Below are 14,904 nucleotides of genomic sequence, written 5' to 3'. Positions count from 1 at the left end.
TGTTGGACATCTTTTTATGTGCCTGTTGGCCATCTGTATATCTTCTTCGGAAAAATGTCTGTTCATATCCTCTGCCTCTTTTTTGATCAGGTGATTTGTTTTTTTGTTGTCGAGTTGTATGAGTTCTTTATATATTTTGGAAATTAACCCCTTATCAGATATACGATTTGCAAATATTTTCTCCCGGTTGGTGGGCTTTTTGTTTTGATCCTGCTTTCCTTTGCCTTGCTGAAGCTCTTTAGTCTGATGTAGTCCCATTTGTTTATTATTTCTTTTGTTTCCCTTGCCTGAGTTGACATGGTATTCAAAAAGATGCTGCTAAGACCGATGTCAGAGAGTGTACTGCCTATATTTTCTTCTATGAGTTTTATGGTTTCAGGTCTTATATTCAAGTCTTTAATCCATTTTGAGTTAATTTTTGTGCATGGTGAAAGATAATGGTCTACTTTCATTCTTTTGCCTGTGCCTGTTCAGTTTTCCCAGCACCATTTATTGAAGAGACGTTCCTTTCTCCATTGTATGTTCTTGGCTCCTTTGTTGAAGATTAACTGTCCATAGATTTGTGGTTTAATTTCTGGACTTTCAGTTCTGGTCCATTGATTTTTGTGTCAGTACCAGGCTGTTTCGATTACTATAGCTTTGTAGTATATTTTGAAGTCATGGATTGTAATGCCTCCAGCTTTGTTCCTTTTTCTCAGGATTGCTTTGCCTATTCGAGGTCTTTTGTTTGTTCCATATGAATTTTTGGATTCTTTGTTCTATTTCCATGAAGAATGTCATTGGGATTCTGATTGGATTTGCGTTGAATCTGTAGATTGCTTTAGGTCATATGGACATTTTAACTATGTTTGTTCTTCCAGTCCATGAGCATGGAATGTCTTTCCATTTCTTTATCTTCTTCAATAATGTCTTATCTTTTTCAGTGTACAGGTCTTTCACCTCTTTGGTTAAATTTATTCCTAGATATTTTATTCTTTTTGTTGTGATTATAAATGGGATTGTATTCTTCTCTTTTTGCTAGTTCATTATTAGTGTATAGAAATGCAACTGAGTTTTGTAAGTTGACTTTTTACCCTGAAACTTTGCTGTTGTTGTTGATTATTTCTAACAGTTTTCTGATGGATTCTATAGGGTTTTCTATATATAGAATCATATCATCTGCAAACAACAAGAGTTTCATTTCTTCCTTTCCGATTTGGATCCCTTTTATTTCTCTTGCTTAATTACTCTGGCCAAAACCTCCAGCACTATGTTGAATAGGCCAACTCCCCAAATTCTTGACACTCCAATCCTTATATTTCTTACACTTCTTTTTGACATGTATCATTGACTTTTGCTTATAAATGAACATGCTTTTTTTAACCTTTCTAGGCTGTAAGGAACTCGGAGGCAGATTTTTTTGTGTAGTTCATAGATTAATGGACCCATCACTTAGCATGGCCCTCTGGTGGTAATAGAATTCAGCAAATGTTTATGAAAGGAATGAATGAATGACGTAGAGAGAAAGAAAGGAGAGACTTGCATATGATCAACCTTTCTCTGGAACTCATATCCATAATCCCAATAGCTTATTGAGCCTCCCTTCCTGTGTATCCACTGGGCACCTCACACTCATCATGTTGAACACTCAGTTCCTAATGTTTCCCCGTGTTTGTTTCTCCTGCCCCCTCCATCTTATTGACACCATCACTTCCTTTCAGATCGAAGTTAGAAATGTTGGTGACTTTTCCCATTCTCCTTCCTCCCTCATTCCCACCTTTCAAAGAAAACCAGTAACTATGTCCACAAGCTTGCACCTCAACATTGTCCTTCATGGGTTTATTTTGCTTTTCCTTTCACCCGGTGTCCTCTGCCATCCAAATGGTATATTGATACGAGAAATGGTGGAGAGAAGGTCTGGAAGGCATTGTAAAAACTTTTGCTCTGGTTTCATTTGCTGCAATATCTCACCTCTCTAATCCATCCCCTGGTCCAACACAAAGTCATCTTAAACACAAATTGGGGCAAGCAACTCTCTGTTCTAGGAGTGTCGGTGGATCCTCGTTGAATTCCAAGGACCATCTTTCTTGTCTTGTATTTTACTGGGTCTTCTCCCCTTTTAACTATCACACACCAAGCCTGCCCCCCCATCCCGCCAATATATACAATATTGTCCAGGCCTCAAATCTACTTACAATTGCTCAAGTCCTACTTATCCTTCTAAGCTAATTCATGAATCCTCAATTCTGTGAGATCTTCTCCGATTATCCCATATGGAAATACTATCACTTCTTTAGTTTCTTATGGGACATTATTCTTCTACCACTTTTTTTATGCTTCATTGCTTTATACTTGTTTATTTACATGCTTTTCTTTCATGGAGATTATATGCTAAGTCAGGGCAGAATGAATCTTTGCCACATTTCCCCCCATCTTGGTGACTAGACAGTACTTTGCACATAGGAAATACTAGTCCATTTTGATTTAGCAGATGTTAATTTGAACAGGTTGCAATGTATGGAATGCTGGTTGCTTTGTTTTAGCATAGTTTCTATTTATGTAACATAATGTAATTTTAGATTCTGTTTCCTTGATTATTTGGCATGTGTGAAAATTTGAATTTTGTATGAACATTTTTTGCTTCAGAATTTATTGTAATTGCTATTTAGGTAATATATTTTCCCTTGCTGTACTTTTATCAAAGTGTTTGGTTAAATGTAAGGTATGGAATTTTGTGCTGAACAGTCCAGATGGTAGTTCACCAAAGCAATGTCAATAATTTCCCTCTTTGTCACTACTTTGGCTCATAAGAGCTGGATCCCTTTGTCTGTGATGTGAAATACTCAGTCTTATTGGTTGTGATTACATAAATGCCTTGGAATTTATAGCACCTCTGGCATTCTGGAACTAAATCCACTTTGGGATCATAATAATTTAGTAATCCCAGAGGTTTGCAAAGTGCTTTTCAGTTTCTAAGTCCCTTTCACATACATTATCTCGTTAAGCCCTTGTAGCATGTGGCAGAAATAGGGCAGTGCTTAATTTGGAAGCATTGTTTCTTTGAGTGTGCCAAAGCGTGGGTCCAAATTCCGGCCCCTGACGTCTCAAACTATAGTCACTTGCTTGGTTTCCTCAACTTCTCTGAACTGCCGTTTCCTCTCTCCAAAATGGACAGATAATAGGACCTAATTTGACCTACCTCCAGAGATTTGTTGTGATGAGGCTCCCCTGAACAAATAATTTTAGAAGCGCTCCATAATCTGTAGAGGTTCTGGCACTCTTTCACATTCAGTCCTATTTTAACAAGTGAATACGGACAGTTGTGTTCTCATATTTGAGTTTGCAAACTGAGGCTAAATAGTCTATGTGCTTTTCTCACAGTTGAAGATTCAACACGTGGCAGAGTTCAGGCTCAAGCCAAGGCTTTCCAGCCCTCCAGTCTGCGCGAGCTGCGCTACCATGGAGCACAGGGCTGGTTCCCTAGAGTCTGCTCTCTCCTGTGCGTGCTCAGCCCATGTGCCTTGTGAAGGATCATAAAAGGGTTAGCAGACACCTTCCCTCCTAAAGAGGAGTTTGTAGTCAATTGGAGACAGTGTAACTTCAGTACAATTCATAGACTCTCCGACTGAATCGAAAACAAAATGTGAGAAGTCTTGAGGGAAACTAAATGCTGTGTGGTTGCAGAGAAGGGAAATCAATGTGTGCTGTGTGGTTGCAGAGAGGGAAAATCAATGTGTGCCGTGTGGACGGCAATGGTCAAAAATAGATGGTTTGAAGCAGCTGTTGATGGGAGCGGAGGACAGAATAGTTCCTCCTTAGGGAAGAACAATAATAACAGAGTGGAAGTGGAAGGGATCTTGTGTTTAGGGAACAGAAAAGAGACCAGCTTCAGTGAAGGTAGATCATATGAGGTTGAAGAAGTTGGTTAGGCAGGATTTGCTGGTTGACCAGATGTTTTGAATGTAAAACCATATTCTTTGGGATTAGTTTGAAAATTATTGACTAATTTTACGAGGGAACTCCCATTATCAAAACCATGTTTTAGAAGGATGAATGAGGCCAAAATATATAGAATTGCTACATGATTAGAGGTCACAGTTCTGAGTAGCCTTTACTCTGTGATCCTGGCGAAGTTGTTTCTCAGGATCAACTCTGTTATTACGACTAACCCACTGATTTTGTTGTGTCTTGTTCAAAAATTCTCAGCCTTGGCACTGTTGACATTTAGAGCCAGGTAATTTTTTTTTATCATATGAGGGGCTGTCCTGCACATTGTAGGATGTTTAAGCAGCATCCCTGGCCTCCACCTACTAGAAGCCAGTACCTCTCCCTTCAGTGGTCACAAACAAAACTGTCTCCAGACATTGCCACATGTCCCCAGGAGTACAGAATCACCCCTATTTCAGAACCACTTACTTAGAGCAATTAAAGTAATTTTTCTAGTATCTTGGGCTGTAAATAAATTACAATTGAAAAAAAGAGCTGTACAGCATTGTGCAGTATACTTAAAAGTTGGAAGGGTTTACATAAAATCTGTATCACTGGCTTCTCTGTAAAGTTTGGAGTGCCAGGCGGGTCTGGACAAGAAGCAGAAGGCAGTGAAGAGTAGTTGTTTTCTGGATGCTGGGTGAGCTCTCCAGGTTCCCATTCTTCCTGTCACTCCCACTTGGTCCTGACTTACCCCCCTTCACTCTTATTCGTTATTTGCTTGGTCCCTGGAAGTATTTGAGTGTGCCAACTCTAAGTGCTGCAAAAAACATGAATTTATCAATAAATGTATTCAACAGGTGTTTATTGAGCTGCTACTATATGCTGAGAAGATTGTAGGAAATGTCACAAAGTCTCAGTGCTCATGTATCTTACGTTCTACTAGAATATTCTGTGAACATGTTTTACATTACTGTATATTTTAAAATGTAAATGAATATAGAATTACCATCTAAGCAAATGATATTGTGAGTGTACTTTTCTAGAATAAGTAAAACATAATTGATTTAAATGATGATCTATATGATTAACTTTCTCAACCTATTTTTTTTATTTCTCTGAAATGTGATGTTTTTCTTCATTGAGCTTGAAGTAATAGCCTAGGAAGAAGTTATTTCAAACAGTTTATCACCCTAAAACTTGAAAGCCTAAAACACTTGCGAAAATATTAACTTTGAGTACCGTATTTTTGTAGTTTGAGGCAATATATGCTCATGGCACTTACAGTTGCGATATAGTAAGTTCCAAAGCGGTTGTCTGCTTGTCGTATTATCTCTCTCATAGTCCCTTCCCTCATGGAAGAGAGATGTGGGGCTATCCTCTTTTGGCAAACCTTTATTTACCTTTATTATTATTATTATTATTACTTGGAGAAACAAGAAGTGTTTTCTTCTTGTTTTCAGTGTGAGAGAAATGGCTGTCATTTTTTTTTTCTCTTTGGCTTTTGTTGAAATCGTTTTACCTGGCCAAGAGCACTATAAAGAAATAGAGCTTTGGCAAATTCATCCTGCAAAGAATTACTCAGACGTCTACATCTAGGCTATTCTTGTCAAGTAGTTTTCACAGAGGATTACTGAAAGAAAATGTTGCCTGTCATTAATCACATTTTGAAATGTACCTTTTAACACTGCTGATTAGTGGTTATTGGAAATGAGGCAAGCATGCAATTAAAATGGAACTGTAAGTGAATTGCATCTACCAATGCTAGACTTTGACAGACTCTGGATTAGCAAGAAGACAAATGTGTTATGTCTTGCTTCCATTAGCATTTCAGAAGTATGCCCATTTTTGTAAATGACGTTTGTTTTGAGATAAAGTATTTGACTGCCCTACAAGCTATTAGGAATATGGTTATCTGACATTATGGAGATCTCAAAGGATTGAGAAGTTTTGGTGCACTCATGTCTGAATTTGTGAAAATGCAACTGTGTACACATGTAGAGAGGCATGTGTTCATAATTTACATTTTCAGCAATGACAGGAAGCAAGAATTGCGTTATTATTTTGAGGCGTTGTTAGCCAGATTGCATTGAGCAATTTTTATATGGAATAAATGCTTGTTGGAATAAATGTTTCCTGAATGAAATGACAAAGGCTTAACTTGTAAGCAGCTGAGCTGGTGTCCATGAAAAATCCCCAGATCTTGTGGAGCGGTCCTGCTACATCGTAGGACGCTTCTCCAAATGAACAAAATCTCAGGGTATTTTGAAGAGTACCATTTGTTCATTTCAAATGGTCTTGAGAAGGAATTAGGTCTAAGCATACTTATTAAATGACCACTAGCCTTTTTTGGCTAGGAGCCAATATCCCAAAACAAATATGGAGAGCTCTCAGGATAAGTCATGGGTCGGGACGTACCTTTAGGAAACAAAACTAACTCTTTAAAGAACTCATAAAATATGTAAGGTTGACAAGATTTTAAACGATTTCATTGCTATTAGAAAAATGGCATTCTTTTAGAATTGTTATATTGGTGAAAAATTGTACATGTGTTTTGGAACATGCTTGGGAGAAGTGAACACTAATAAACCTGGGTTAAGCTCATAGAGGTCCTGGAAAAATCTCATTGAAGAGCTCAAGTTTTTTAAATTAAAATACCTAAAAATGAATTGTTCATATGCAACATTAAAGAATATAAAATCTAAAATATTCTCATAAGAAATAGATTGGTCCTGGGGCTGACTCCATGGCATAGTGGTTGAGGTACGGGCATTCCGCTTTGGCGGCATGGGTTTGTGGGTTCGGATCCTGGGTGCAGACCTACACCACTCGTCTGCCATGCTGTGGTGGCAACCCAGATGCAAAGTAGAAGATGATTGATACAGATGTTAACTCAGGGTTAATCTTCTTCATGCAAAAACCAAAAAAAAAATGAGGAAGATTGGCAACAGATGGTAGCTCAGGGCTAATCTTCCAAAAAGGAAAGAAAGAGAGAGAGAGATTGGCTCTTAAGGAATCAAGAAGGAGACATTACAGACTCTGTTTTCATCAAGTTCTGTAGCGCTTCTTTTTTTACCCCCAGCTTTACTGAGATACAATTAACAAATAACATTGTATAATTTAAGGTGTACAATGTCATGATTTGATGTACATATATATTGCAATGTTTACCACAATAAAGCAGTTCTTTTTAAAGTTTAGTAAACATCAGCATTTCCAGGAGAACTTGTTAAAGAGATTCCTGGGCCCGATCCCAGGGGCTCTGACTCTGTAGATCTAGGGGCAGCCCATGAGTTTGCATTTCTAATAAACTCCAACGTGACGTTCATAGTGCCAGTCATTGATCACGCTTCAAATAGCATTAGTGTGATGAATTGACAGTTGATACGTGGGCAGTAGTTTGTTTTCATATAAATATTTTTGACTGAAAAAAATGGCAATGGAGGGGCTGGCCCCGTGGCCGAGCGGTTAAGTTCGCGCGCTCCACTGCCGGCGGCCCAGTGTTTCGTTGGTTCGAATCCTGGGCGCGGACATGACACTGCTCATCAAACCACGCTGAGGCAGCGTCCCACATGCCACAACTAGATGGACACACAACGAAGAATATGCAACTATGTACCAGGGGGCTTTGGGGAGAAAAAAAAAAAAGGAAAAAATAAAATCTTTAAAAAAAAAAAAAAAAATGGCAATGGATATTTGAAAATTGTTTCACAAGCATAGGGTCTTCCCGTTTATCTTTAAAGTATATCTTTATTTTTATTTATTTTTTTTTAGGAAGAATAGCCCTAAACTAATATCTGCCACCAATCCTCCTCTTTTTGCTGAGGAAGATTGGCCCTGAGCTAACATCCGTGCCCATCTTCCTCTATTTTATATGTGGGATGCCTGCTACAGCATGGCTTGATAAGTGGTGCTCATGTCCACGCCTGGGATCCAAACCTGCAAACCCTGGGCCACTGAAGTGGAGTGTGTGAACTTAACCACTATGGCATCAGGCCAGCCCCAAAGTATATCTTTATATTAAAACAGGGAGGAGGTTGTTAGAAAGTAGACTAAAAAAATAGTATCGGTATATATCCTGAATTGTATATTATACATGTCTGAAATTTAACTGAGAATTTTGATCCTAATTGAAAAGTTTATCAATAGTGAAACAAAAATCATGTAGATAAAATAGTCATGAGCTTCTGGGAGCCAGGGGTATGCCGATAGTTAGATGGCTGACAACTCTACATGACTGTTAATTTTCACTAATTAAAATTTGCATTAAAATATAATTTTGAGAATCAAATCTCCATTCATATGAACATAACATTTTAATTTCAACCATGAGGGCTGGCTGTAATCTCTTATTTATTACTACATATTATATATAGTATATTTATATAGTAGTATAGTACTATATTTTATGTATTATAATTATATATTATATGTAGAACTATATATTATACACACAGATACTTTTTTATTCAACACTATTATTATTTATTATGACGTTTGTTATTGAACAATGGAGCCGAGCTATTACCTTTGGCTTATTAAAATACATATGGTAACAAATTATATATATATATTCAAACTTTATTCTGAAACTCTCATGTCAGAATCTAATGTTCAGGTTTATTCAATATATTTCAATAGAGTAATTAAACTGAGTGAACATTAATGTTGTCGGATTCAGTGAGCTAAAGACGTGAGTTAACAGCAATATATATGTGTATATATACATACTTACATGTATTTAATACAGAGCAATTTCACTCAGTCACTTACAGGAGAGTATACAAAAAATAACCGTATTTTGCCAATTTAAAACCAAGTTAATATTAAAATTTATAAGAAAAAATTCATCTGTAACAAGCTTTAAAAAATATCTCTTAAATTAAAAAATTTCTTAGCCAAATCGTTCAGCCTGACAATGAACATCACCACTTTTCCTAACTTCACCTCCACACTGTGCACCTTTTCTTTTTCAATAGTGTTGAAATAGACATTTTTTTGATTGTTCTGTAATGATGCTCCTGCTCAGATTCAGATTATGCGTAGTTAAAACCACCCCCTGGGAAGTTGGATTTCCCAAACTAACTCGGAAAAGTAGGTGTTGAAAAGGAAGGAGCACAGGTGAACTCTTTGCCTTGTGGCCTTGTTTCCTCTCCGTGTTTGTTTATTTATTCCTGTTGTTTATCTCTCCAGTGCCTGGAGCCCTGCAAGGAATCCTGGGACCTGCGGAAGCAGCAGTGCCAGAGCTTCTGTGAGGTAAGAGGGCTCCCGGGCCCAACCAGAGGTGCTCGGGGCACGGCCCTCATCTGGCAGTGCCCCAGTGGACTCCCTGCCAGAAAGGCACTGCATTCTTCTGCAGCTCGGGGAGTTCAGTTTACTTGAGGGGTGCGTGCCTGCGTGTGTGCGTGTGTGTGTGTGTGTGTGAATTCACATAAAAAAGAAAAAAATTTTGAGTCTTCTTAAAACCCAATCACCTACTGCTTCCATTATTGGTTAATCAGACAGGAAAAAAAAGTGTTACCTATGCTTGCAAGACTAGAAGCTTTTTTATTTTTTTTGGCGGAGGAAGATTCGCCCTGAGCTAACATCTGTTTTTAAAGGTATAAACTGTTGCCATCCTCCCATCTTACATCCTGGCTATTCTACGGGTAATCCTCTGCATGATGTTGAGATTTTCACACTGTGTGGGAAAAGCCACCCATTTTATTAGTAGTGGGATTTCTCAAAACATTTTCATCTCACTGTTCACCCTGTGGGCTCCCTGTATCCTGGACAGAAGGCTTATCTACTTTCTTTTTTTGTTGAGTAAGATGGGCCCTGAGCTAACATCTGTGCCAATCTTTCTCTTTTTGTATGTGAGCCACCATCACAGCATGGCCACTGATAGACAAGTGGTGTAGGTTCACCCCCAGGAACCAAACCCAGGGCTGCCGAAGTGGGCTGCACTAAACTTAGCCACTAGGTCACTGGGGCTGGCCCAGGCTTGTCTACTTTTAACTGTATGAGAGACATCTTACTTGCTCTATGCTCTGAGTTAAATTATAAAGAGTATTATCGTCCCGGGAGACCAGCGTCTAAAATCATCAATTATGATGAAGAGGGGCCCAGAAGGACTGCTTTGCTGGACTCCCTCCCCGAGGGCAAACCAGAGATCCGGGGTCTGGGCCAGCCGGGGATCCGCTAAGATGCAGCCAGGAGGATGTGAGCTAGGCTGACTACACAGTGGCCTGTGAAAGTAAGGAGAATCGGAAAGTCGGTGCGCTCTCGTGGAGAGCAGCAGTGGAAAGTCCACTCCGGCAGTCCGAGGAGCTCCACTGAGGCTCTTGGGAGCGAACCATGGCTTTGAAGTGACGTGATGTGTTAGGGCTTCTCTGAGTGGAACTGAGGGCTGCTCGGGAACTCTTCCGAACCATTCCAGATGGACATAATAGTCTGGTCTTCCCCGCCTGCAGCGAGTTTCACCTTGGAAGGCACACAGATTCCACTCTGGGAACATGGCTGTAGAATCTTGAGGAAAAAGATGTGCCATGCCGTGCCATTTTCCTTACAAACACAGTACCCCTTAATATCCCTGACTCTGAGTTGTTATTTTATGTCCAATCCCTGAGAAGGAAGATATACTTGAAGGTCATCTAAAACCTTTCTCCCTGGAAATTCCAAATGTGATAGCTCCCTGTGTAACTGCTGTTCTCTCTGAAACAACTCTGAGGCCTTCTGAACCAAATCCAGTTTATTGTGTACAAATTGTCAACTGCTCTGGCAGTAAAGGTTAATTGTAACTTGAAAGGTGGAAGAAATAGAGGCCAGTTAATGTGAGGAACTTTATGGAGAGCCCTCAGCCCAACAGTCAAACTACTCAAACTTTCATATGCGATTTTAGTTCCTTTGATTGTTCTTATGGTTCTTATAGGGGTTTCTTTGTTTCTGGTTTATTTTGCAGTAAATATCTGACTATTATGCCGAAATAGACTGAATCCTGAAAAAACTGATCCCCGTTTCAGCATTTTCAAGGCTAGTCATTCACCGAGACAGACCTAATACAATCCTGTCCGTCCTCTTGCTCGTCACATTATTGGTTAAGAGTGCACACAAAGTCCATATTGTCATGCACCTAAGCTTTCCGTTTGAAAAAGTTCAGACCCAGAAGGACTCTAGATTTTATTCTTCTACAGCAGAAGCAACTAGACTGTTAGACAGATTTGGCCCGATGTGTTTATTTGCAAGATAGCTGAGCTTTATTTGTCTTCTAAGGCATGAGTTTGCAAACCACGGCCCACAGAGCAAAACTGGCCTGCCTCTTGTTTTTGTAAATAAAGCTTTATTGGAACACGGCCGCACCAGTTTGCTCACGTATTGTCTATGGCTACTTTTGTGTTACCACAGCAGAGATGACTAGTTGTGACAGATCACATGGTCCGTCAAGCTAAACCTATTTACTGTCTGGCTTGTTACAGAAAAAGTTTCCCCACTCCTGCTCCTAAGACAAAGAACGATAGTCACAATTGTATCACAAAACCCACTTAACCAACCTCCTAGAATGTTGTTACTTCTTAATCTGTCTTACCAGCACCCATTTCTAAACATAAAGCATTGTTCTTGGTAATTTTAATTATAAAATAAACTTTCCTACATGGAAGAGACTTTTGGAGGCATGTTAATAATAACATACCTAGAATTGGTTCATGGCTTCCTCATGTATTGATCTCTAACTTCTCAGTTGATTATCTATACAATTCTACTTTTGTTACTTTCAGACTGGTACCAGAGTTAATAATGTTATTTTCTAAGGGAAGAGGTTAAGTGTTTGTATTAGAACAGGAATCTTTCAGGATTCCTTCTATGGACCATCTGGGATAATTTTTCCTATATCATTTTTTGGAACATGTTGGGTCGTGATAGGTGTATAGACAGATCCTGCTTTATTGCTTTTGTTTATTAACTAACCATTATCTCCATCCTCCTATTTAAAAAAAATCTTCAAAACCACAACAAACCATTTTTCCTACTGATCATAAAATGCACATCTCCTCACATTTAGATGTTCCTTACTTACAATTGATGGAATCTAAAATTATAAATGAAAATATTCTTTTTCTTTCTTGATGGTATATAAAATAATCATGTCTGTTAGAACTGATGTTGTCTTACTTTTGATGAAACGTGATATATCATAGTTTATGAGTGACCTTGCTCGATCACGCACCTCCCGTCTTTAATTCTGATGTTCCTGATTTCATGACGTCCCAACCCTGAGAGGTACTCACTGGGATGTCAACATTGGCGGTATGAAGTGTGTACTAGGGGTCCTGGAAAGCTGAGGCCCCATCTGCTTCAGGGGTCAGTCAATGGGAGAGGTACCTGTTGTTTATATTAAAGCTGTTATTGGATCAACCTGGGTTCTGTAGAGCTAGTCCTTGTCAGTGTGAAAATAGGAATAAAAAGATGGTTTCCACTGTACCACAGATACGATTGTTGAATTTTTTCTTTGTGTTTTTTCCTTTTCAAATTGGTTTCCAAGCTTATTACGTTTGATTTTCATAAAAATTCTTGGAAGTTAGGTCTGAATTTCACTAGATGAACTTTTGAGACAATGGAACTTACGCTCAAGGAGAAAGGGTTTTATTTGCCCAAGATTATGTGGGTAATCGGTAGAGGAATAAGATCTAAAATCCAGGTGGTGTGACCTCTAGTTACATTTCTTTCCCACTCTACTCTGTCCCAGGCACCTCCTCCTGACTCTACTCCATGTCACAGCATACGGAGTAGAGGATCAAGGCTTACTTCCTCCATCAGGAAATAACGAATGAGCCTGTCTCTAATGTAAAGTCGTTGGCCCAACCATCCGTACCTGAAGAGGCTTAGCCTCAAACAAGAGGAAGTTTGGATTATGCAAAATCATGGTTAATTGATGGTCCTTCAAGGAGATGAAGGAAGAACAAGGCTCCTTCTTACTTCAGGGTGCTCGTTAGCCACAGAATGTTCCAACGTGACTGAAAAGAGACCTCAAAAACTAAAGGTGTTAAGATCGATCTCGTTCCTATGTGGGGACTTATTGCACTCAAAATTGTGATCCTCCGCTGCTCCATAACCCAGTTTTATGTCTTAAAATCGAGGGTGTGCCGTAAACGCATCCCTTCAGGATGTGAGCAGAGACTTCCCCTGCCTGGGAACGGCTGGAAATGAGTTAAAGGCACTGGAAGAAGATGATGAGAGCTAAACAGGAAAATGATAGCATTTGCCCCAGAAGTGTGTGCGTTGTAGGGGGGGGGGAGCTCAGCACATAGAGTTTGGTACAGTTTAGTAATCTTTGCTTTAGTGGAGCAGAACAATAGCTTACCTGATTAGAATATCCTTGTGAAGGGACAAGTGGAGTTGATGCTCTTCTTTTTGATCATATACATTTCTTTTCTTTCTTGGAGGTTGGGGATATACCAGAGCCTAAATAAAATAAAGCTGGCTTTGGGCGCCACATCATGGGAGTCACAGATACAATTGCCTGTATTCTTTTGAAAAGTCAATTAGTGAACCATCCTGAGTCCACTAAATTAGCATCCAACATAACAGATGGATTCAATTTTTATTAAAAAGATTCCCTATTTTGGAATAGTTTCCTAAGAAAGCTATAGTGTGGCTCATGGGTACTCGCTTTAGGGAGTATTAACATTGAGGTACTGAGTATTGAGTAATGAGGTAGTATGAGCAATGGTTAAGAAACACAGGCTCTTTCATTTACTTGCACAGTCTTAGCACTCGAGCAAATGAGAGATGGTGGTGGCTAGTCCAGGAGGGTCGTGGTGGAGGTGGTCAGAAATGGTCAGCACATAGTTTGAAGGTAGAGCCAACAGAGTGCGTGACAGATTGGATATGAGGAATGGGAGGAAAAGAAGAATCAGTGACCATGCCAGGGTTTTTGTCATGAACAACTAGGGGACTAAGGAAGTTGGGATGACTTTGAGATGATACTGAGATGTAGAATATGTGACAGGCACAGATTTTTGAAGGGATAGGTCAGAAATTTGGCATTGAGCATGCTTATGTTTGAGATGTAAATGAGACATCCACGTGAGATGTATCATAGGCACATTCATGAGTCTGGAGTTGAGAAGAGACATCTAGGCTGGAAATAGAAATGCCATCAGTGATAGATGGTATTTAAAGTCATGAAGCTGGATGAGGTGACAGAGAACAGCTGCACAGGTTATGCCCTGAATCACACCAGTATCAGCAGGATATGGAGAAGAGGAAGACCCAGCAAGTGAGACTAAGGGAGGCCAGTAAGATGGCAGCGTCCAGGGAGGGGGGAGTTCTCAAGGCCACATGGTGAAAGCTTTTCAAGAAGGAAGAGGTGATCAGTTACACCTGCAAGAATGTTGAGGTCTGAAAATTGACCGTTGGATTCTGCAATGTGGAGGTCATTGTCAACCTTGATCAGAGCACTGTTGTTGGGTGGCTGAAGAGAAAGCCTGTCTGGCATGTGTTCAAGAGGAATGGCAGGGAGAAACAGAGAGGGGGGTATAAAGAACATTTCAGTGAGCATTGCTGTAAAGAGAAGGAGCAAAGCGAGGTTCTGGGTAGAGGGGGAGGTAGGTAATCAGATATTTAAGTATTTTCAGGTTGAAGAAATAACCACGTAGTGTAAGCAGATGGGAATTATCCAGAAGAGAGGGGTTGATGGTAGGGAGAGGGGAGAATTGCAGAAGCACGTGACCTTAAGCGGCTTGGTGTCCATTGCACACATTGAGGAAGGTTTGAAGTGGGAACAAGGACCCTCCCCCTGTGTCACGAGATGAGAGAATATAGGAGAATACATGGGTCCAGATCCAGGTGCACGGGTGGGTGCGAGGGTGGGTTTGTGGACGTTTTCTTCTCAATGCTTCCCTTTTCCGGTGAAATAGGGAGATTGGCTGAGAGCACGAGCGGCAGAAGGCAGTGGAGGCTGCGAGGACCGGCGCAGAGTACACTTTCCAAAAGTGTTAGTTTCTATTACTACCAATAATG

At 39.8% G+C, this 14,904-nt stretch overlaps 1 protein-coding gene across 2 annotated transcripts in view; it reads left to right on the top strand.

Moving 5' to 3' along the window:
- ANOS1 (anosmin 1) overlaps positions 1–14,904 on the top strand; it is a 181,174-nt gene that overhangs the window by 94,241 nt on the left and 72,029 nt on the right. For both annotated transcript variants that reach the window (XM_023634133.2, XM_023634132.2), the window contains exon 3: positions 9,100–9,162. In XM_023634133.2, the coding sequence (XP_023489901.1) occupies positions 9,100–9,162 (63 nt within the window). The remainder of the gene's footprint in view (positions 1–9,099; positions 9,163–14,904) is intronic.

The sequence above is a fragment of the Equus caballus genome, chromosome X (assembly GCF_041296265.1).
Source record: "Equus caballus isolate H_3958 breed thoroughbred chromosome X, TB-T2T, whole genome shotgun sequence".
In the NCBI taxonomy this organism is placed as follows: Eukaryota; Metazoa; Chordata; class Mammalia; order Perissodactyla; family Equidae; genus Equus; species Equus caballus.
The sequence above is the reverse complement of the archived record's forward strand: the minus strand, read 5'-3'. Positions and strand labels throughout refer to the sequence as shown.